Genomic DNA, 23,802 nt, shown 5'->3' with positions numbered 1-23,802 from the left:
AAGAGAGAAGACGGCACCTAACAAACTGAAGCAACAGTAACACAGGATAGTCACCTGGCTAATTACCTGTTCACAGCTAAGGTGTTTTAAAGTGTACACAATTCTTAGATGTTTCTTCTGCTCATTTTTTGATTATAATTTAGTTGTCAAGATGATGGTACCCATCATTTATTTTACACTTTTCTCTAGCATGGGTTACTTTTCCCTTGCAATCAAGTAATTTTTTAGCGTTCACAGGGCTCATTAACTCTCAATAGTCCTTAGTGAGGGTAATTTCTGTAAAGAGCTTAATCCTTTTATTTTTTTCTGTGACAGAAGGCTCATCAACTGTGGTTGATGAAAGAGCTCTTTGCAAAAAAAGAGCAATACACTTTACACCTTTCATAATTCAAGTCTGGTTCCAGGCACATACCAATTTGTTAAGATGTCTTGACCTTGTTTTAGTGGATTTGACCTCTACTAAGGTGACAAGCACTTAAACCTGCCCGTGTTCTGCTGCAGTTAACTTAATGTCCTTTTTAATAAGAACTGCCAAATAAAAGCTGCTTTTATTGGCATTCAGTTACTTCTAATATAAAAGAAATTTAATTATTGATTACATTAAATTTAATTTTGTAGAGGCTTTAAGGACCTTTTGAGCTTTTGAACTTTACTCTGGTATATTCTTTTGTAAAGACAATTATTATGTTTCATTCCTCCATCTCTAATTTCATTTCTTTCAGAAGAAATGTTTGAGCTCATGTGGTTAAACAAATGTTTACAGATTTTGTTTTTGCTTGACAGTACATGCAGAAGTTTTAAGGAATAATGATCACATTTTGTAGTATTAGCTTTTAATTAAAAAGCTAAATTACTGGTATTGATTTTTTTATTTAGCACTATTATTTTCTTCATTTCAACTGTTTAATATTTTAAAATTGCATTAATTTAGATTTTTCTTATCTTCCACTCATCTCCTAAGTTGTTAAAATTGGCTCTTAACCAAATTAAGTGCTAATATACAGTATATTTAAATTGTAACTGCTGTTGTGCCATAGTGTTTAAGGATCTGTCTGGAAAAGCTGCAGGTTCAAATCTCAGTATTGATTTACACGGTGATCTTGAGCAGGTCACTTAGGCCTGAACTCAAATCACATCAGTGTTTGCATAAGATGTATGTCCTACATAACGTGCATGTTGGTTTGGAAAAATAATATATAAATACTTTATGTTTGATTTTTATAAGTTAGACATCATAAGTAGATAGATTGACTTATAGATGGATGGATGGATGGGTAGACAGATAAGTAAATAATAATAATAATAATAATTCATTACATTTATATAGCGCAGTTAGTTAGTAGAACATACAATACTCCTCTGGTAATCCCTGAGGGCAGAGTAGTGCAAGCTCTGCACATAGGTATAGCACAAAAACATAACAAGAAAATACAAAGCAGTGCACAACACTGGAGCACCACAAGGAACAGTCCTGTCTCTCCGACTATAAATATAACACCAGGTTATGTCACTTGTAGAAATTCTCAGATGATTCTGCACTTATGGGGTGTATTGATAAGGGGTATGAGATATAGTATAGGAGTCAGGTGGAAAATGTTGTTTCTTGGAGCAAAGACAATTCGCTGCATCTCAATATCAGCAAAACCTACAAACTGATTGTAGAATTTTCCCGCACCAAAGAACCACTAAGTTCCAGTCACTATTCAGGGAGTAGATATAGAGTTTGTGCTCTTCTACAAGTACTTGGGGATCCATATCAGTGACAATTTGGACTGGTCTTGGAACACACTCCAACTAACACACTAACACTAAGTACTTTCAGCCATAGAATTATTCAGCCGAAGTGTGTCAAAAAATGCCACTGGGGCTCCTTTATACCAACAGCAATACCCCTGTATAATGGAAAACTGTGACTGTGACTGCCTAGATCTATCTATCTATCTATCTATCTATCTATCTATCTATCTATCTATCTATCTATCTATCTATCTATCTATCTATCTATCTATCTATCTCTAAGACCCAGAGCTATACACAGCATCTCCATTGTGCATTTGATGTACTGAATGTTATCTCTTAAGAAGCATTGTTCTTATGCCAAAGAGACTTATAACTGACTATATTGTCTGATGACTGCAAGAAAAAAAAAACAATGCTTATAGTGACATTTAATGCACCATGCTGAAATGAACAAGTGATTAATTGTGTTCCTGGACAGTACATGATGGAGATGATGGGCAGCATTACTCATGATGGCCTTTAATTTTGCCGTCATCCTCTTTTCTGCCTCTATGTCCAGTGAGTCCAATGTCAGTCCTACAGTATATTTGGTTTTCTTTATCAGTTTATTTATGTGTCTAGCATCCCCTGGGTTAACCACAACATAAGCTGTTAGGTATATTAGCAATATTGGACTATTAAAACAGTAAAACCTCTTAAGAGATTGTCACTTGAGCTTTCTCTGAAAGAAGATCCTGACATGGATATTTTTGTACATCGTGTCTATGTTTTACATCCAGTCCAGTCTACTGTTCAGATGAATCCCAGGTATGTATAGGAAAGCACTCCCCTCATTTTTTTAGCCATGATGGTGACTGATCTCAGAGCCTCTCTGGCATGCCCTGCGACCATCCCCAGCTGCCTTGTCTTAGCAATTTTCAATTTCAGATGTTTCTGCCTGCATCACATAATAAAATTCTACACCATTTTTCAGCACTCCTTATCTTCTTTGCCATTATCCAAGATACTCTGGGTCCATCTACTTCAATTTCCGTATATGTTCCCCATCCTGGATAATGTTAATGGCACTTAAGAAATCAGAGTGTTAGCCTACTCCTGTTGGGAGCAGGCTCTGTTCAGTATTTAGATCAGAGCATCGCCTATTCCTATAGGTGTCTCAGGGATAAAATAAAAGAGGGTCCAAGTGGTCTTTGCCCAGGAATCACATTTTTAGATCAGCTTCTCAAAGTTCTTCCTGATAAGTGTGTTAGAATCAACACCAGTGCAGTGAAATCCATAAATATATTATTTGTTTTTAACTGCTATCCTTATTTTGACAGATCAAGTTCGTAACAGTTATTACATTGGACTGGATGGATCCTTAAAGTTGGTTTTAGCCAATGGAATGGAAGTGTCACTCCATACAGAACCTCATCTTTTAGCTGGTACAGTCAACCCAACAGTAGGAAAGAGAAATGTAACTTTGCCAATTGACAATGGACTGAACTTAGTGGAATGGCGACAGCGTAAAGAACAAGCAAGAGGTCAAGTCACAGTTTTTGGACGCAGACTTAGGGTAAGTTGATACCATACCAAATGTCAGGTAAATTATATATTCCTCTCATTTTAAATTACTATCAGCAAATGTTTAGGAATGCATTGTAAGCGCTTATAAAAGCATCTCCTCTATTGTTTCTTGAATTGAAACACCTTGTTGTACATTGACATTGTGACTTGCAGCCTGTTTTGTTGTAAGATAATATAGCTACTGCTTTGTTTTGCACACATTTACAATGAGAGTCATTCAGGTTTATTTTGTGATACAAATCAAAAGGAGATTTAGATTTATGCTAAGAAATTTGAATGTACACAAACAAGTTCATCATATTGATCTAAGAGTATCCCACTTGTCATGACCAATTGGATGGTTTGAGTGTTTTAAAAAAGGCCTTTCTTTTGAGCACAGAACAAGAGAACTGTGATTATCATTAGTGAGGATCAATATACTGCTTCATAATAACAATCACCCAAGTTGAATGTTCAATCAATAAGTAAACCAAAAACAACGGCAAAGCAAAACTACAGCTGAAACTAGAGATCTGTAAAGTATTGTTTATTTGTTTATTTGATGAAGTGCTAGCCTCTTGCTTGATCTTCCCTTCAGCTTCTCAAAGTGATGAGATATGCCCCAAAAATATGGCCAAAACCAGGAAACAATACTTCCAATACTTCAATATTTAAACAACTATATTATCTTAAATGCTTACACAAAGAAAGAATTATAATTTAGTAATTAAAAAGTTATAATGCTTTACCAGAAAAGAAACATCCAAAAGGAATAAAGAAATAAATAAAGATACTAAACAACCCCAGAAATAAAAAAACAACGTTAAAACTGACATAAATCAATAAATAATATAATTATTAATATAAAAAATAAACTCATAAATAAAAAAAGACTAAACTACCAAATGCCAAAAACTCAAAATCTAATGCCGAGACTATTGTTTAAAAACCAAATATCTAAATATCTGTTTTAATCTAGAAAACAGCACAAGTGGAGCCAAAAAACATAGCAGCAATGGTTACTACCTGTCATGATTTTGTTTTATTTTTCCTAAACATTAGGGATTTTTATTTTGAATGTCATAATTTTTTTTCTGAGGGTATGGAATGTTATTCTTTCTAGTTTAGTTTTCCTATTTTGTTTAAAGACTTCTTGTTTTATTTTATTGTTATTTCATGATGTAGTTTTGTTTACATTATGGGTATGGACATTTTGCAACTCCATTGTGAAGGCATGGGTTTCTGTTGCCATATTACATTTCACCAAAGTTGCATATTGTGACATCATTGAAGTAACACTATTTAAATAGAGTTTTCCTTTTTTGAATCTTTAGTTGATTGACATTAAGGCTAAAATCTTTTGACTTGTGTTTTCTTTTGACTAGTAATGAGCGAACTCCAGTTCAGAGAAATGATGGAGGTGTTCGCAAATATCGGCAAACTCAGAGAAATGCATTGAAATCAATGGAACTAGATTTGACTGGATTATAACGGTGCAATTGTCTTTAAAGTGTCCCTGAGGGCTAGGGAAACATCTGCCAACTATATTTGACCGATTATTGTGGTCAAAAAGGTGTAGTGAGCTGTGCAGCAGCAGTGTCAACCACTGTATCACCATGCCTCAATGAGATCAAAGTAGAAAGATCGCAGTAGGAGACACACAATCATATATTTTGTCAAAACAAAGCATAAATGCTGAAATCATAGTCAAAAGTCAGAAAAAATACGTAGGTCTTTTAAAGGCAGAAAATTCAAATTGTTGTGTCATGATTGAAGCCGCTGGCTCATTCTATTTTTTGAAGTCGCACTGAAGGCTCTCCAAACTGTATGTGCTGATGGTTTGCACTTTTTCTTCTATCAAAAAGATAGAAATGTCTTATAAATAGTAATTAATTTTTGGTTATTGTAATTATTTCATAGAGTTTCCTGTGTTTTGGCATCAGACTCCTTCAGGATTTGTTTATCTTCACATGGCTAATTCTCCTTCTCTTTTATTGATGTGGAACTCAAAGATCAACCTGCATATTTGCCGACAAGCAGCGATAACTTGTTATATATGCTGTATATGTTTCCAAAACTAAAAGTTTGAGAAGCTGCATTATTTACTTATTTGTGCTACTATTAAGTAAATCCCACAGAGTTGGTAATGCAAATGATCTGCATTATGTATCCGGGGGCTGTTCCCATCCAATGCTGGCTGTTACAGCTCCGGGTGAGATCACGCTAGCCTTGCAAAGAATTATGGGACACTGGGGAAAAAAGTTCTCCAAAACCAGCCGAATTATCAGTAAATAATTCGACAAACAAGAGCAAATGGGAACGTTGCAAATTCACTGCGAATAATGCTTTGGCAAAATTCGCTGATCAACACTACCTTTGACATGTTTGATTTTTCATTTTATGTTTAGTCGCAAGTGTGTTAGTCTTTCCAGTTTTGACCCCTACTAGTTTTTTGGTTTAATTTACATTTCCTGATGCATTTTTATCTTGCCCTTGTGATGCTAATTCTACCTGTGGCAGAGCAGTATTACAGCATAGGAGTGGGCAGTGCACAAGTTGATCCAGAATACTGGATGAAAATCTACTTCCGGCATGTATTTCACAAAAACTGTGTTACCTGTATGTAAAAATATTGGTGGAAGACTTTCAGTATTTTAGAAATACAACAAAAAATGTGAATGCAAAAGGAAACACGAAATGTGATTTTGTGTTTGTGTCATGTCGGTATGTGAACTGTGTGCAATAAGTGAGCCAACCACTTTAAGAATATTACCCAGTGAGCTGTACTTTTCAACCTGATAAGGAAGTCAGGAAAGTAGGACAGAAAGAAACTGTCTTGTACTGTGTTTGCTTGGCCACAACGGTGTCATGAAAAAGCAATCAAGAACAAGACTAATTTTCAAGAGGGCTGTAAACCTGCTATCGAATGTAGTTGATTAGTGGAGCATCAACAAGGCATTTCAACAGATAAGAGGCACATCAGTGTGCATAGTTAATCAGTAGTGTATCTGGTATCTACTGAAACTTTACAAATTTTTTATTATTCCATGACATTGATTTTTCTCCCTACCACCCACTCCTGTCATAGCCCATGCTAAAGGTGAATGAGAGCCGTATATTACCCTCTAAGGCAACTGCAGTTCTAATGACCATAGCACTAGAGAGTCATGGTTGTGTACAAGGCCTCATCCCTATAGATACTTCACACACATTAGTGAAAGAGACTGAGTTTAAACTACAAACCACTAAGGTGAGTCACTGTTGCAGTCCTCATGCAAAGTTTAAATTTTTCAATGCATGCTGCTATCTATGTCATGGAAATTATGATGTCACATTTATCACATACCAAGCAACAAAACAGAAGCTAAAAACTTCAGAAGGACAGCATCCATAGAAACAGCCATACTACTGGATGATGACCATAGAAACACACATAGACCATAGACACACCAAAAGTTAATGTGATGACATCACCAGGAAAATAGTAAAATGCCTAAAATGAATTAATAACATATTGTCAGCACCAGAAACATTTTGCAATGTGACTTTCAAAACGGACAGAGAGAGGTAGTTCTAGAATATTTTGAAACACCTTATTTAGTTAAAAATACACAGAATAAAGGACTTAGCATCCAAGCTAAGTTTGTAATTATATTTCAAGTTGCCCATGTATATGAGCCAAGTGGTGCGGCTTCATTCCTGACAGCTTTTATTGTGTGACGCTTTTCATTCTAGCTATCCTCATATTAGGAATCTATTATGTTTTAAGCTTGATCACAAATTATATTAGATCTGTTATTGTGGTGTACAAAAATCATTAGTTTTACATACTTATTTTGGCTCTTGTAATTTGCAAAAATATAGGGTGCTGCTTACATTTTATAACTGAAATAATTTTTTAAAAATTATAAAATCTAAATTTATGAAGTTATCAGATATTATCAGCTTCCAAGGATCTCTTCATAAACAGAAATAAGGAAAGAGCCAGATACCAGCCACTTTGAGGAGATTAAGGACAAGTCTTTTGCACATCATAGCTAGACATTTTAGATATGCGACACGTTACCTTCTGTTTGAATTATTTTACTTGAGTGTTGAAACAGAAAAAACAAGAAACATAAATAATTTAAGTGAAAGTCAGCTTTGGCCACTAATTGAAATTTGAATGTGACAAAAATCTTCAAATGTTTTCCTCTTTCAGGGAACTTCATATAGTTCTTTACAGTCAAAATTGGGTTTTTTTTTCATTTTAAAGAATTTGTTATAGTTCTGTTCTTTGAATTACCCAGATTCAATCATCCATTTTCTATTTGCAGTAGAGACCTTCTTGAAAATTATAATGTAGCAATTTGATTCTAATTTTTGAAGTTAGTGTTTTTAATTATGCTAATGCAATCCAGAGCCTTTTCTGTAAGTCAGTGCATTTAATGCTGTGAATTGACCATATGACCCAAAAATGTATTCACTTGATCTATGAGGCCATTGCAAATAACAAAAAAATACATGCAGAGTAATTTTTCTGCTATTGAAATTAGTCTTTTACATAGACCTAATGTTAGCCTATAAAAATCCTTTGTTAAATTACCTACACAAAAAATGAATTTTAAAGATTAAATTTTATGTTACCAACACAGTCCAGTGTATTCCATGCTTTTCTTGAGAAATGCAAACCTTTCCAAATTTCTAATGTGTGAATGCTGGCTAGGATGTAGTCTGAGGTGCCAGCTTGTCTGTCGTTGGTTGTCTGTTAGGATGTTCATTTAACACCCTTCTCATCTTTAAATTGAAAGCTACTAATGCACTTTAATATGTAATACCCCCAAGGGTGAAATTAGTTCAGGGGCCAGGATAATGGCTAGAGTCAAAGAAATATGCGGCCTTCCTGGGTGACCTTGAAACATGGCTGAGTTAACCTCTTCCCTACCAGAATAAGTGGAATAACATAGATAAAAATTGTAAATGTAAACTTTTGTCAATATAAGTTTAACAAATCTTTTTACAATCTGGGATATTCTGATCCATATTACAGTTCTATATCCATATACTGAAATGTAAGGGTTTGTATCAGTCACCACTACAGTATCACTTAATGCACGTTATAGACTATTTGTTCAAATCTTTGGAATAACTGATTGTTTTATCTAATTGAAAGTCATACAAAAATTATCCATTTTGAAACTCTGGCACATTGTCCTGAAGGTCAGCAATAGTGATGGGTGTGATGTTTGAAATTTAACTGTCAGTTTACAGATACAAAGGGATAGCTGATCAAATACCAGATATTGCTTACATTGTATGTAATATTGTTTAAATAAATGTATGTATTGATACTATCTTGTAATTGATCTTCAGTTATAAGAAGCTCTTACTTGCTCAGGAAATTCTTCAGTGACAGATTTTGCACTCCATGATGTTGATGAAACATTGCATAAAGGAAAAGGATCCTGTCTAATCTGAGATAGAGTATTTAATACTTCTATGACAAAAGCCTGTTTGCATATGATATGTTTTAATACCACATTATATATTTTGAGAAAAGTTTTACAATTAGGTAAAGAAAAAATATGAGTTGGTTAAAAAGAAATGTGAGCAGGTCAAAAATGTACAATTATCAATATTTATGGCAAACACACACAATATGGAGTTTTAACTATTAAATGCATATAGATGCAAACTTTAGCACTGTTCAATATATTTGCTTTTCTTAAAATGAATGTGCAGATTAACGATTCTGTAAGTTGCACATTATTATTCAGGTAGAAAAAATATATCTGCCAGAAAAAATATGTTGTAAAATATTTTGAATTAAAGAACATTACCAACAAACAAACAAACCAAATCTTAACAAATTTGCCATATATTGTATTTTTTATAACATGAGTATTTAACTTTTTGACAAAATAGAAGTTGGGCACTGACAAACAAATTCATCACATGTACCAAACCATGCAGGTGTCAGATCTGTTGTATTTACAAGATGCACGTTAATCCCAGGAGAAAAAAATTTCCAGCTCTTGCCTTCTGCACAGTGCATGTGGTAAAACAATATTTAGAGCAATGACTCATAAAAAAGCCTGAAGATAATTATATTAGTTATATTTCTTTGGTAAATGTTCCATTCCTTCTGAACCTGATTAGGGTTCTCTTTTTCCTAGATACTAGTTAGACATTTAGTAGCAGCTAAAAAATAAAACAGATGAAATTATGGGACAATTTGCTTTTAGCTAACCAAACAACCTTTATGGACTGAATGATTTCTGTCATTTGTCAAACTACATGCAATATGTTCTACTTTACAGAACTTGTTCTGTGAATCCATAAATAAATTCTGTAGTGGTAACATTATTTTAAAAACTGTTTTTATTGTAAGTCTATAATTCTTGATTTTTTGATATTGAATGCTTTCTTAATTGTGCGAAGCTATCTGAAATAATTAAAAATACTGTACTTAGTTTCTTATATCTGACTCCAAAAATGTATCTCATTATGTGCCTTCAGATGTCCTCATCTATTATCTCACCATTCAGATACATTTATATAGGGTGAATTGATATTTTTTTGCTATTTTAAACACTTGACAGCCATTCGATGACCATTAATTCTTCATTTTTCTCCACTAGCTAGGATCACTTTTTGCTACTGAAAATCTGGTTCTGCCTTTGTGCCTTTCTTTCATTTAGACAGCATGGGCCAACTGCAGTGCCCACATGTGTACTGCCTTGAAGGCACACAACAAAGCTCATTTGGAATAATATGTGGCTGTGCATAATCCACTTACTCTTAGCTTCTTGGAACACTGTTTTAATTAAAGTGCCTGTGAAGTTCCTTTTGTAAACATATCAATGACAAAGGGCACTCCCACAGGTTGCTCCCTATGTTTCTAGCCTCAGACATTTGCATTGTTTTGTCCTTTAATTGGCCAAAGTTAGGAAATCACACTTTAGACTCTGCATCTTAACCAACGCAACTGAATTCATTACAGATGAGGAAATGTATTGTATGTGCACCTGCCTAGCAGTTAATATCCACCAACGGTCAAATCTGTATTAAGCAGTCAGCGTCCACTGATGTCAGATCTGAAATACAGTGATCTGTTCCCCTCCCATTATCTCTGTATCTTTTTACAGGGATGATTTTACTTTTCTCACACTCATCAGCTGCATGTGGGTTTTTTAAATATACAGTGTACCAGGTGATCAGCAGGCTTGCCATTAGAAAGTGGCTTATGCTCCATAAGTGATATTTTAAAAACCTTAAGATTTAATATAAGACAATAAATTGTGGTGGTGCTAAACATTTGTAAAGATTCAGTAAGTCTCAAAAATTTATTTTTGGCATGCAAAACCAAAAGATTCACAGCTTTTGCAGGGATTAAAAGCACAGTGTATGACATTTGTAAAATGGCATGTCTCTTGGGATCTGTCATCATGTCGTATTGTCCTGAATGACCATAGTGAGTTAATTATCCACACTTTATCCACACAATTCTTGTTGCAGTTTGTGTTATTTTAAGAAGTTGAACACTGGAAGATGAGATGATATTGAAGAAGTTACTAAATTTTGTGTCCTAAAATTACAATATTTGCATGTGATAAATTACACATATATTCTGTCTGATCTTCTTGGTCTATCAATTCTTCAACTGTCTGCATTTCTACATTTGAGAAAGTGTTTATAAAAAAAAGCATACAACAGAGGTTTCTTTGACTTGTTCGTATTCTTCACTTTTCACTAAATTTTATGAATTTATTTGAAATTTTCATTAATTTAACTGTACTTGTACCTCCGAAGCCTCACAAATTCTATTTTCTTTAATTCTGCACTTTGATAAATGGTGTTGTCTTAACAATAATTCAAGATAGATTAGTGAAGAAGCTGCAGGGGATGAATTCCTAAAGACTAAAGTATTTTTCACTGTCAGCTAGCATACACTCAAAAATATAAGCATTTAAAATGGTGTTAAAAAAATCTATTTTTTAGTGTCTTTTCTGAATTTGTACACCCATCTAATAACTGCTTGGTGTTGCAATTATTGCATACAGTGATTAAAAATTTAAACTCCTTTTGATGTTTCCATCTCTGCTTTGGAACGTAGTGTTTTGTAATTGCTCTATCAGCGCTACAGATTAATTACTGTAACAGCTGGCTAAAAATTGACAACATCAATAATAGATTACAGGCCCGTGGAATATAAGGGAAAGTTTTAAATAAATAACTGATTTACCCAAACAATATGCTTCACACAACCAGATTCTTTTCAGTCTGCAGTGGCTTTACATAAGAAACATAAAGCAGACTCTTACCTTGCAACTGTAGCATAACATTTATTGTCTGTGGTAGCAGTGCTACCATCATGCGCTGCTGAAGTTATATTCTTTTAGATGTGCAAAATACCTGGTGGACGGTGTGTCAATCAGTAGAATTAACTATAAGATGCACATTTAATAAAAAATGCAGGCAAAATGAAAATGTGAACCAGTAAAAAATCAATTGTTCAATATCTTATGTTCATTTAAATAAGTTTCTTTTATTTCAACATTAACAAATTTGGGGCATCAAGGTGCAATGATAAAAATATGTTAGTTTACATTTTAACCTCCTCATTGGCAAAAAGATGTAACAAATCAGTTAATCAGGGCAATAAACAGAATTCACTTGGGGTAAGAATGTCATTTATACATGCAAATTATTGAGTGAATGCTCATTTCTTTGACCCTGAATCAGATCTTGTTATTCTCCTATTAAACCTCATAAATAGGGCCACAATTAGATAAGTGGTTTCTGTCAGTGGTTTCTTTGATTGTACATGAAGGAATAATACATCCAGGGCTAAATAAATATCAGAGGCGAAACAGTAGTTGGTGCAATTGCCACACAGTTCCTGCATCTTTGGTTTGAAACCCATTTGCTGTCTAAGTCAATTTAATCATTTTATGCAGTTAAATATACTGTGTATGAAGACGCTGTAATCCAGAAAAAATTAAAAATATTAAAGTAATTAACACACTAAACACTCATACTTATACCTTACTACAAGCTCACATTTCCATCCAAATGCCTCTTCCTTTCTGAGAATTAAACTGAACAGCCAGTTTTCATAACACATGGACACTAAACATTAAAATGACTATTTCAGCATGTAGTATAATGTACAGTAATTGCATGCTGTGAACTAATTTGCTACAGAACCACCCTGCCACAAACCAGTGCTGCAGCTCTCATTTGTTAAGAGCATAGGAGGTAGAAAGAAGCCATTTTGAGTGTAAAGGAAGCTGAAATAAAAGGAGACAACCTACTGTAGCAATTACTTTTTTCTGAATTTATATCTGAGCATATTTTAGCTAGCACTTAGAGGAAGAACTGAAACACACAATGAATAATGGTTCATCCCCATAACCAATTTCCAGAACAATAGTAAACAGCAACACCATCATCTGACATTGATTTCTACACTCTCCCATTGTGAAGGTCATCAAAAATATCTCCAAAACAAGAAATACAAACTTGGATTAAGACTCAGCTTGCATCATACTGTTCTATTCCACTGCGCTGTCAGAATCATGGTTATGGCGATCACCAGCACACTCTTCAGCATTAGTTAGATCAGGGGAAGTGCTAACTCCTACATAGGTCTCCTGCTTATTATTATTATTTAATCCCAGTAATAGGCATTGACTAATTTATGACATACTGTATTTATAAAAATAAATTTTCAGAGAACCCCCTCCACACACACACACACACCTGAATTAAGATTTTAAACTTTCAGGGGTCTGTGTGATTAATAGGGGGTTCCATATCTTTTGTTACTACACTGCATTGATCCTTGATTTTCACTGTTTAAAATACTAGCAATGAATTATAAGTATAATTTTCGTACCTGGTAACAAATGTGTGCAAAACTCATATCTTAAAGATTTGCACTGTTAATGCTAAAGATTTTTGGATTCTAAGGACAAAAAATAGTGCATTGCTTGAAAAAATGATTGGTATCACAGTAAGTAGTTTCCAAGTGGATATTGTTATTTCACTGCTTACATGCAAAGCATCTGCAGTTTTCCTATGCCAAAGGATGCATCTCTTACATTTTCTGCCTGTTTGCAAAGCCGATCAAATCTGACAAATAATTGTTGAATTTCTAAGATGTGTATAAGCCTCCAGGATATTATATTTAGGAAACATTATCTACTAGTAAACACAAATGGCATTTGGTCAGTAGTTTTGTTTGCAGCTACTAGAGAGAAACACCTGCACAACAAAGTCCTTGTAATATGTTATTTAAAGTGACAGTGTCATATCAATGTGCCATATTTGTTTGATTTCTACACTATAGTGCATTGTAGAGATATTTTTGTGCTGTCCTTTTTACTTTTTTGATTCATATTTTGTATTTATTTATTTATTAAGCTAAACAGCCTTCATGGATAAATGCTTGTTGTGCAGTGCCTAATAGTTGAATTAATCAATCAGCATTTCTAATACTATCAGGGTAAAATCTATTATGTATGAATATTCTTGTGATGCAAATATTGCTTTTCACATTTATTTTAATTGTATCTGAATGCAATTCCACAAATAAAGGAACTTTTTAGAAAATAAAATTTTTAAAAGTATTTTTTTTTCTTTTAGAAAAAATAATGTGAAAATATTTACAAATTTGATTTTTCATCTAATAATCAGTAGGATTTTGTAGTTTATAGAAGAATTTTTAAATGCTGAAATATCACATTGAAATTGTTGACAGGTACATAACAGAAACCTGTTGTCCTTGGACTTTGACCGCATTACCAGAACAGAGAAGGTGTATGATGACCATCGCAAGTTCACACTCCGTATTCATTACGATCATGCTGGAAGGCCTACTCTGTGGTCCCCAAGCAGCAGACTGAACGGTGTCAATGTGACTTATTCCCCTGGGGGTTATATTGCCGGTATCCAGAGGGGCACCATGTCGGTTCGAATGGAATATGACCAGACTGGGAGAATCATATCTCAGATCTTTGCAGATGGAAAATCATGGAGCTACACCTACTTAGAAAAGGTATTCCTGATTGTTTTTTGGTGCTTTCTTTAATTGAATTTTAATCAAGAGGTTTTAATTTGGAGATTACAAGCCATAAAACACGTGGGTTCCTGTAATTTTTGATCTGCATTTTTTTGTAAATTTAGAAAGCATTACAGTGTACCATCTAATAATTTAGGTTTCAATCCAAAGGTTTATACATACAGATGAAACAAAAAATGTCAGTGGATCTTGAACGTGTCAAACAACCCCACTAATTATACATGCTGAATTCTGCTATAGTGGAACAGGGCTCAGCATGGACTATAATAATGTATTGTATACAAAGTACTGATTGAATGATTGTCACACAGTCCTTGACCATGAAAAGAAGTAATAGAAATGGTTGTGTAAGTGATTAATTTGTTATTATTTATGAAAGGGCCAAAAACATCCCATCATGAATAACATTTTACAAGGTAAATTTGAATATTACATAATTAACTGAGCATAGTCTAGTTTTCATTTTATATAAAATCAGAAAAGAGTGCCAATTTTAAACCTCACAGTATCTGAAGAAGGACATTTGGCAAGCTTAGTCTTGTAGCTTTATTAAAAAGTTATCTATGGGAGCCAGAAGAAACACAAGTCAATAACAAATAGCATGATAGTGCGTGTAGTTTTATGTGAAATTGTGTTCAGAATAAAAAAAGAAGATTTATCATCACTTGGAACTACAGTACTTTATTCAAATATTAACTATCAAAATTATGAATAGATTGATACATTCTTTTAATGCAATTTAATGTGACCGATGTTGAGTTCCCACATTAAGACAGATAGATAAAAAGTACTTGTCATTTACTATTAGTATTTTAGTATTGTCATGAATACAGAGTTCAAGCAACCTGCAGCAGTATTTCTTTACTTTGTTTCTAAATCATAAGCATAAAATTTTCTAATCACACATGTACATGTTGACTGTCTTTGTTGTGTATATATATACCTCTTATATTTGGTATTTTTCAATGCTATTGTGTTCATACATTTCTTATGAATGGTTTGAAATCACTTCAGCTTTTTTTTTGTCCCTGACTCACTGATACTTTGTTGTCTTAAGGTAATATTATTGTATTTTTTTAATAAACTTTATTTGAAAACAGGTGAAAATGTGATTGGCTAATGCTGTTGGATAAAATTATGTTTTACTGATATTACAGGGGACAAATGATTTCACATACAGGCAGTACTTTTAAATTAATGTTTCATTTTTAATGTAAAAAGCATTCCTGAACCGTTTTAACATTCATAGCATCAGATATTCCTGGCATTCTGTAAATTTCTTGTTAATTATGCTTTCATACAAATAAAACATTAAAAGTAATTAATAATAATACCCCAAAGGCATGCATGTTTGTTTAATTGCTGATTCCATAGTGATGCAGTACGACTTAGTGCATGTGTGTGGATTTGTGCCTAGTGACGGATAATTTTGTTTCAAGGAATTGGCCTGATTGCCCTTAAATAGGTACTGGGCTTCCGCGATGAGAGAATGAGTGAATGGTAATATGGTATATCTCATTAATCTAAACCCTGAGATAAACATCAAAACTATTACGGTTATCTATATTCTGCTGTGGGTATTTCTACGGTGGATTAACATAACAGGTTAAGAAAATGAATTTGTTAAAGCAGGATTATCAGAATTATGTGCAGACAATAATAAGTTGTCAGAGTGTAACCCACAAGAATGCCAGTTCATTCTCTACCACATGCTAACTGTACCCCTCTGAGTAATTTACTTAACCTGCAAGTGCTCCTATTACAGAAAAGTTTTAATAAAAATTGTATAGTGATGACTTATAAGTTATTTTGAATAAATGTTTCAACAACCTAAATGCATGTAATTGAAATTATATTAAACTAGTATATTTTTTGAAAATACCCTTTTTAAGCCTTTGATGATTCCCAGTTGAGGAAAGACATGGATGAGTTTCAAATGTCAAATTAAGTATTTTAAAAAATAACAATATAAAAGGTTTTTAACAAAGTTCTGTGCTGTTTTCAGATTTAATCGTGTTCATCTATAAAAATATTATGTTGTTAAGTTATTTTTAGAAATCTTTTTAAATTCTCTTTATCTTTTTCTTGCTTACAGTCAATGGTACTTCTTCTCTACAGCCAGAGACAGTATATTTTTGAATTTGACAAGAATGATCGATTATCTTCAGTGACAATGCCCAATGTGGCCAGGCAGACATTAGAAACGATACGCTCAATTGGTTATTACCGGAATATATACAGACCTCCAGAGGGCAATGCCTCATTTCTTCAGGATTTCAGTGAAGAGGGCCAGCTTTTACAAACTGCTTATCTAGGCACTGGCCGAAGAGTTATTTATAAATATGGAAAGCTTGCAAAACTATCAGAGATCCTTTATGACACCACAAAAATTGCCTTTAGTTATGATGAAGCGGCTGGAATGTTAAAGACAGTGAATCTACAGACTGAAGGATTCACCTGCACCATTAGGTACCGTCAGATTGGGCCACTTATTGACAGACAGATTTTCCGTTTTAGTGAGGAAGGCATGGTAAATGCACGCTTTGACTACAACTATGATAATAGTTTCAGAGTCACCAGCATGCAGGCAGTCATCAATGAAACGCCTTTGCCCATTGATTTATACCGGTATGATGATGTATCAGGAAAAACAGAACAGTTTGGGAAATTTGGTGTTATCTACTATGACATCAACCAAATTATCACTACTCCAGTTATGACCCACACCAAGCATTTTGATGCCTATGGACGAGTGAAAGAAGTTCAGTATGAGATTTTCAGATCCCTGATGTACTGGATGATGGTTCAGTATGATAACATGGGCAGAGTGGTCAGTAAAGAATTGAAAGTAGGACCCTATGCAAACACAACTCGATACTCCTATGAGTATGATGCAGATGGGCAGTTACAGACAGTCTCTATTAATGACAAACCACTCTGGCGCTATAGCTATGATTTAAATGGAAATCTACACTTGCTAAGCCCTGGCAATAGTGCTCGATTGACACCACTCCGCTATGATTCAAGGGACAGAATAACCCGACTTGGTGATGTACAGTACAGGACGGATGAGGATGGGTTTTTGAGACAAAGAGGAAATGACTTCTTTGACTACAACTCTGATGGTCTTTTGGTAAAAGCATACAACAAAGTTACAGGATGGAATATCAGGTATCGTTATGATGGCCTTGGAAGAAGAGTTTCCAGTAAATCCAGCTATGGTCACCACTTGCAGTTTTTTTATGCTGACCTGTCAAGCCCAATGCAAGTCACTCACATGTACAATCATTCCAGTTCAGAGATCACATCCCTTTACTATGACCTGCAAGGTCACCTGTTCGCCATGGAGCTGAGTAGTGGAGATGAATTCTATGTTGCTTGTGATAACATTGGAACACCACTGGCTGTTTTCAGTGGCACTGGCCTCATGATTAAACAGATTCTCCACACAGCCTATGGGGAAGTCTATATGGATACAAACCCCAACTTTCAGCTAATTATTGGTTATCAAGGAGGATTGTATGAACCACTAACCAAGCTTGTGCATATGGGTAGACGGGATTATGATGTTCTTGCAGGCCGATGGGCCACACCTGATCACAATATTTGGAAGCGCCTCAATAACAACAACATAATGCCCTTCAATCTGTACATGTTCAAAAACAACAATCCTGTCAGCAACGCACAAGAAATCAAATGCTACATGACAGGTAATTCAGTATTTATATTATTAATTATATCTGTTTTAGCTGAAAAAGTCTCTTTTTGTGTGTGTATGTTTCTGAAGAAATAACTAGTCAAAATAAGACATGAACATGTAAGAATATTTAGATTACACTAGGAATTTTAATTTTTCATGAAGGACAAAAGGCTTTTCATTATCTAGAGTGCTCATTATTGGGTAGTTTGCAAAGACCAAATGAGCATCTGTTTATAAAGTGTTTGTATTAAGGTCTGTTAAATAACTTGAAGAGCTTATCCTTTCTAACAATATTCTGGCTTTCCCAACTTAGAAGCCAGTTGGCATATTAATTAGCTGGCAGAGTTTTTGTGAGGACACTGTTTCGTTGACTGCTTATGGAAGTGTCGTATCTTTCCTGACTGAAAAAAGTCTGTTTTTGTTTCAGTCATTTATTTATTTCTATATATATTTGCCAAGCTTCACCTTCATCACTTTGCCACCAGACTTTAAGAGCACAAAGGTATGGGGGCTACAGATTTGACTGCATGATGCAGTAATTGCAATTTATATGCTTTTAGTGGTCTGCTGGGATTTATTAAGAAGTTTTGTAAAGAGAGCTGGCATCTTTTCTGCATGTGAAATTCCTCATGTTGTGCCTAATTGAGGAAGCCTGGAAGGCTGACTGTTAAAGGGTATTTTATGTTTTGTTTTCCGAAGGGTTTCACTGTGGTAGCTGCTCTACCGACTATGGCATTTCCACTTCATTTCATGGATTATGTACACAGTTGCTGTTTTCCTAAAAAAAGTGTTAATTGCTTTTCAGATCAGCAACTTATGTTTTTTTTCCAGAATAATGCTACCTTTTCTAATTTAGATTTCTTAAAAATCATTTGGCTAAAACTGTATACTGTCAGCTGTTAAATTTAACTCATTACTTAAACCCTGAACAATACATCTTTTTTATGTGCTAAAAATGTATGTCATGGTGCAGTGGGAATGCGCCTTTTGATGTTCAAAAAAGAAAATCAGTTTCCTTAAAGCAACATAATGAAACAAAGCATGGCCCAAGGAAATCATAAAAATGTATGATCTGTGAAAATCTCAATTCCAATTCCACAAATACAGATGGTGCAATTTAACATGACCTGCTTTACCAAGACATAGCTTTAATTTGCTCCATCCACCAGTGGAATGGCATGACTTAGCGGACTCGGAGAACTTGTTTTTAGGAAAATCTAGTTACCTGAAAGATTTATAATTACAGCCTGAGAACAAGCTCTTTCAATCTGTATGTTTAGATGATGTCATCTCTGCAAACTCATACCCACATGACTAACTTCCTGTACAAGCCATTGGCAGTAATTATGAGCATGTACTGTGTAACATACAGTATATCCATTAAAGATAAAAGCATTTTGGCAGAAAGGCCTGTGAGGTGTAGTTTGGCAAGAGAGCCTGGAATAAAAAGACATATATCACTGTCTGGCATGTGTAACACTCTGTATCATACCACATATTCTAGTCAATAATAAACTACATTAAGACCTGTTTTTTTTATCTGCAAGATACAGTATTTTAGATTTAAAGTATTTTAATAGAGTTTTGTTCTTAATGATTTAAGATGACATTTTTATTGTTCTGTGACACTACAAAATAGCCGTTAAATGGACTCTGTTTAAGAAACCTATGTGTTTTTTCAAGAGCATTTTTTGCAGATCTCATGGTGCATTCATTCAGATGCCCTGAGTAGTGTTTAATCCTCTCAGGGCATTTGCTTCTTATTTCAATAATAACTTTTCACAGAGGCATGCAACACTTGTCTAGATTTTTGATTTTGCCATTCACAGTACTCATCATGCTATGTTATATGCTATACATCATTTGAATTTTTTACTATTTTTACTTTATTATACAGTTTCATAGGTGCATCCACTTGCCTTTTAAACTACTTTTGCTAAATTGTGCAATTGAGAAAAGCAAAAATAGCATGTATACAGTGGCACTGTATTTAATTTCATATACAGTAATCCCTCCTCCATCGCGGGGGTTGCGTTCCAGAGCCACCCGCGAAATAAGAAAATCCGCGAAGTAGAAACCATATGTTTATATGGTTATTTTTATATTGTCATGCTTGGGTCACAGATTTGCGCAGAAACACAGGAGGTTGTAGAGAGACAGGAACGTTATTCAAACACTGCAAACAAACATTTGTCTCTTTTTCAAAAGTTTAAACTGTGCTCCATGACAAGACAGAGATCACAGTTGCGTCTCACAATTAAAAGAATGCAAACATATCTTCCTCTTCAAAGGAGTGCGTGTCAGGAGCAGATCATGTCACAGAGATAGAGAGAGACAAAAGCAAACAAATCAATAGGGCTGTTTGCCTTTTAAGTATGCGAAGCACCGGCACAAAGCTGTTGAAGGCGGCAGCTCACACCCCCTCCGTCAGGAGCAGACAAAGAGAGAGAGAGTTTGTTTTTCAAGCAAAAATCAATAAGTGCCCTTCGAGCTTTTAAGTATGCGAAGCACCGTGCAGCATGTCCATCAGGAAGCAGCTGCACACAGAAGGTAGCAACGTCCCTATCGTCTAGGTGTGCGAACAGCCCCCCTGCTCACACCCCCCTACATCAGCGCAAGAGAGAGAGAGAGAAAGTAAGTTGGGTAGCTTCTCAGCCATCTGCCAATAGCTTCCCTTGTATGAAATCAACTGGGCAAACCAACTGAGGAAGCATGTACCAGAAATTAAAAGACCCATTGTCCGCAGAAACCCGCGAAGCAGCGAAAAATCCGCGATATATATTTAAATATGCTTACATATAAAATCCGCGATGGAGTGAAGCCGCGAAAGGCGAAGCGCGATATAGCGAGGGATCACTGTAATATGTACTACACTATAATATCCAGTATAAACAACAATTTTATTTTTATATAACACTGTTCACATTATTTTATGGCTTAGGGCATTCATCAGACCAAGTTTCTAGATATTCCCATAAGATCTTCCATGCTTTGGTTTTCACTGTTAAACTGTTTTTTTAACTTTAGCTAAAAATCTTTGTAGTTTCCCTTCAGTTATTATACTGTACATATTATGTACATATATTTTCATAGGTTTTTCTTTCTTAAGTAAAAGAACATTGACTATACTTCTTATTTGTAAAATAAATAGCACTTAGGAGAACGTGGTGGTTTTCATTAAATTATTTTGATTGACCACTTAATTTGTGTTATGCTGCAAGAGTGACAGTAAATTGTTTAAAAGTTTTTAAAGAAATCCATTCAATCTATTACTAAAAGAGAAAGAAGGTGAACACACTCTTAAAAAGATCATGAAGAAAAGAAAAAGTTTTCATAGAAGAGTTATCTTTGCTCAATGTGTGTCTGTATAGAGTATTTGTGTGTGTGCGTGCATGCGTGTGTGTGTGTGTGTTTATTGTCAGAGGAGGACAGATGTCCTGGCTGGGACGGAAAATGGTTCATTACCCGGAGGGTAGGCCAGTACAATGACATGCTGGCGGGACATCGAAATGAATTTGTATCCGGCCGGAATGTCTTAAGAAACAAACTGGGGAGAATCAATGATTAGGATTGGTTTCATCCCCCCATACACTGGGTGGCAGTAGTTCTCATATGGTAACCCAATCGGCAATCCTTTCGGGGTCCCAGGGTGCCAATAGAAGGTGCTGTTGGAGGGAGGACCTTCTCACATTCTGTATGGCCCGGAAGTGCTTCCAGGAAACATGGTGTGACACCGGAAGCATTCCTGGGTGCCTCTTAAAGGAAGCCACTGCCTCATATCATTGAGTCAGATTCGGGAGGCAGCAGGCAACACTCAGCGGGAGGTAGTTAGGAGGAAGAACTGTTAGTTTGTTGTTTTGAGTTCTGTATAATTGTGGCTTATATTTGAAGAGCTGATTGTCTAAAGTGTTTTGGAGGAATAAATACCTTTTATTTATTCAAAAAAAGTCTTCTATTTTACTATATATATTGTAACAAAGGTGCTATATAGGTGCCTGACCCGACACAGATAGACACAGAGGCACGTATGAAACAACAAAAGACTTTATTTTTTCTTCACCCGTTGGCACACGTCTTCCCCGTGACCCACTGGCAATACACAGCCCCAAAGCACAACAAGAACCACAACACAACTTTTTCTCCTTTATCACCACTCCTCCTCAAGCTTAGTCCTCCTCCTCCTGACTCTGGCTCTCGAGTGTTGGTGGCTGGCCCATTTTATATCCCACCCAGAAGTGTTCCAGGTATTTGACCACCTGGTCCCAATTGCACTTCCGGGTGGGGCTGAAGACTCATCCAGCCCGGCTGTTGAATCCAGACAGCACCCCCTAGCGGCCACCCCGGGTCCCAACCAGGCTGTGGAGGACTCCATCTCCCTTGGAGCCCGGCAGTAGGTTGAGGAATCACAGACCGCCAGGGAGGCTGCCACCAAGTGTCCCGGGGAAGGTATTGAGCTGCCCATGGTTGCTCCCCCAGAACATAAGCAGCAGGGGCGTCCCAGCCGCTCGTCACAATATATATATATTGTCACAAAGATGAGACATACTCAAATAAAGGTTTGGGGCAGCCACCCGTATAATCTGGAAGCCTGGCTACAAAAGTCATTTTATGAGAAAAACAGCACTGGTGTGCATACAACTGAGTCCAAAACAAGACTGAGGAATTAGGACAAAGGGCAGGGTTTTAAAGGGGGAGACAGGAAGTGAGGTCATAAGAATCAGGGACGTGTTTGTTCTCCATTGGTTCAGGCCCGGACGTGACGTCAGATGGGCCGGAGCCAGTAAGGACTCCTTCCATTGGCTCGGTCCCGGAAATGATGTCACGAGAGCCAGGTGGAATCTCCCGGGAATGGTCTGCAGGTAAGAAAGAAAAAGAGTCAGTGCACTCTGCCACCTCCAGGCATATCTCAGAACTGCCGTCACTCAAGCCCTTTAGCTGCCTCCCATGCGCACGTGTGTGTGTGTGTATATATATATATATATATATATATATATATATATATATATACACACACACACACACGCTGTGACACCAGAACTACAGTGTGAAGAGTTCTGTTTTACTGTTCACAGTAAACCATGGCTCCAGCATAACAAGTACAGTATATAATAATAATAATAATTCTTTGCATTTATATAGCGCTCACTAGTTAAAGAAAACAGGTTGATGCAGAAGTTTGGGACAATTAAATTTAAACTCTATCACAATAAGTCAGAGCTAATATGTTAAACAAGAAAATGTTTTGATGAAAATCAGACTAATGACATTCCTTTTAGTGTTATTTCATTTGACTATTATTAATAGCGTTTCTCAATTATGTACTCCTTGGTTTCTTTAAGGTAACGGCCTCTCAGAACTCCTCTCAGTTTTATAGATTCTTTGAGGGTGGTATCAGAACACTTAACATGCTGCACAGAATCTGCAGTTATGCTTTTTATTGTCACTTAAATTGTTCTGACCTTTTGGAGGAATTTCACAGTCTTATGCAAAGCATGCTTAGCTTGAAAATTTACTTAGCTTTTGCTATAAATGCACTGGGGTGTTAAAATTGCCATTACGTTATTTAGTATGATTACTCTTTAAAACAAAATTCACTTTGCAGAACAAAACAGTTAGTTAAATTGGATGTAAAATCAAAACAACTTTTTATATTCATTTGTTCATTTAATGAATTAATTTCTTCTGTATTCCCTCTGATGAGAGTCACAGTGTTACAAGCTAATCAGAGCAAACCAACAACTTCTTTCCAGGT

General features: G+C 35.4%; 1 protein-coding gene across 2 annotated transcripts in view; it reads left to right on the top strand.

Moving 5' to 3' along the window:
- Window positions 1-23,802, top strand: part of tenm4 (teneurin transmembrane protein 4) — a 679,712-nt gene that overhangs the window by 641,489 nt on the left and 14,421 nt on the right. For both annotated transcript variants that reach the window (XM_051926453.1, XM_051926452.1), the window contains 3 exons: window positions 3,060-3,295; window positions 14,030-14,326; window positions 16,446-18,060. In XM_051926453.1, the coding sequence (XP_051782413.1) occupies window positions 3,060-3,295; window positions 14,030-14,326; window positions 16,446-18,060 (2,148 nt within the window). The remainder of the gene's footprint in view (window positions 1-3,059; window positions 3,296-14,029; window positions 14,327-16,445; window positions 18,061-23,802) is intronic.

Source organism: Erpetoichthys calabaricus, chromosome 4 (assembly GCF_900747795.2).
Source record: "Erpetoichthys calabaricus chromosome 4, fErpCal1.3, whole genome shotgun sequence".
Taxonomy (NCBI): Eukaryota; Metazoa; Chordata; class Cladistia; order Polypteriformes; family Polypteridae; genus Erpetoichthys; species Erpetoichthys calabaricus.
Note: the sequence above shows the minus strand (reverse complement) of the source record. Positions and strands in the feature narration are given on the sequence as shown.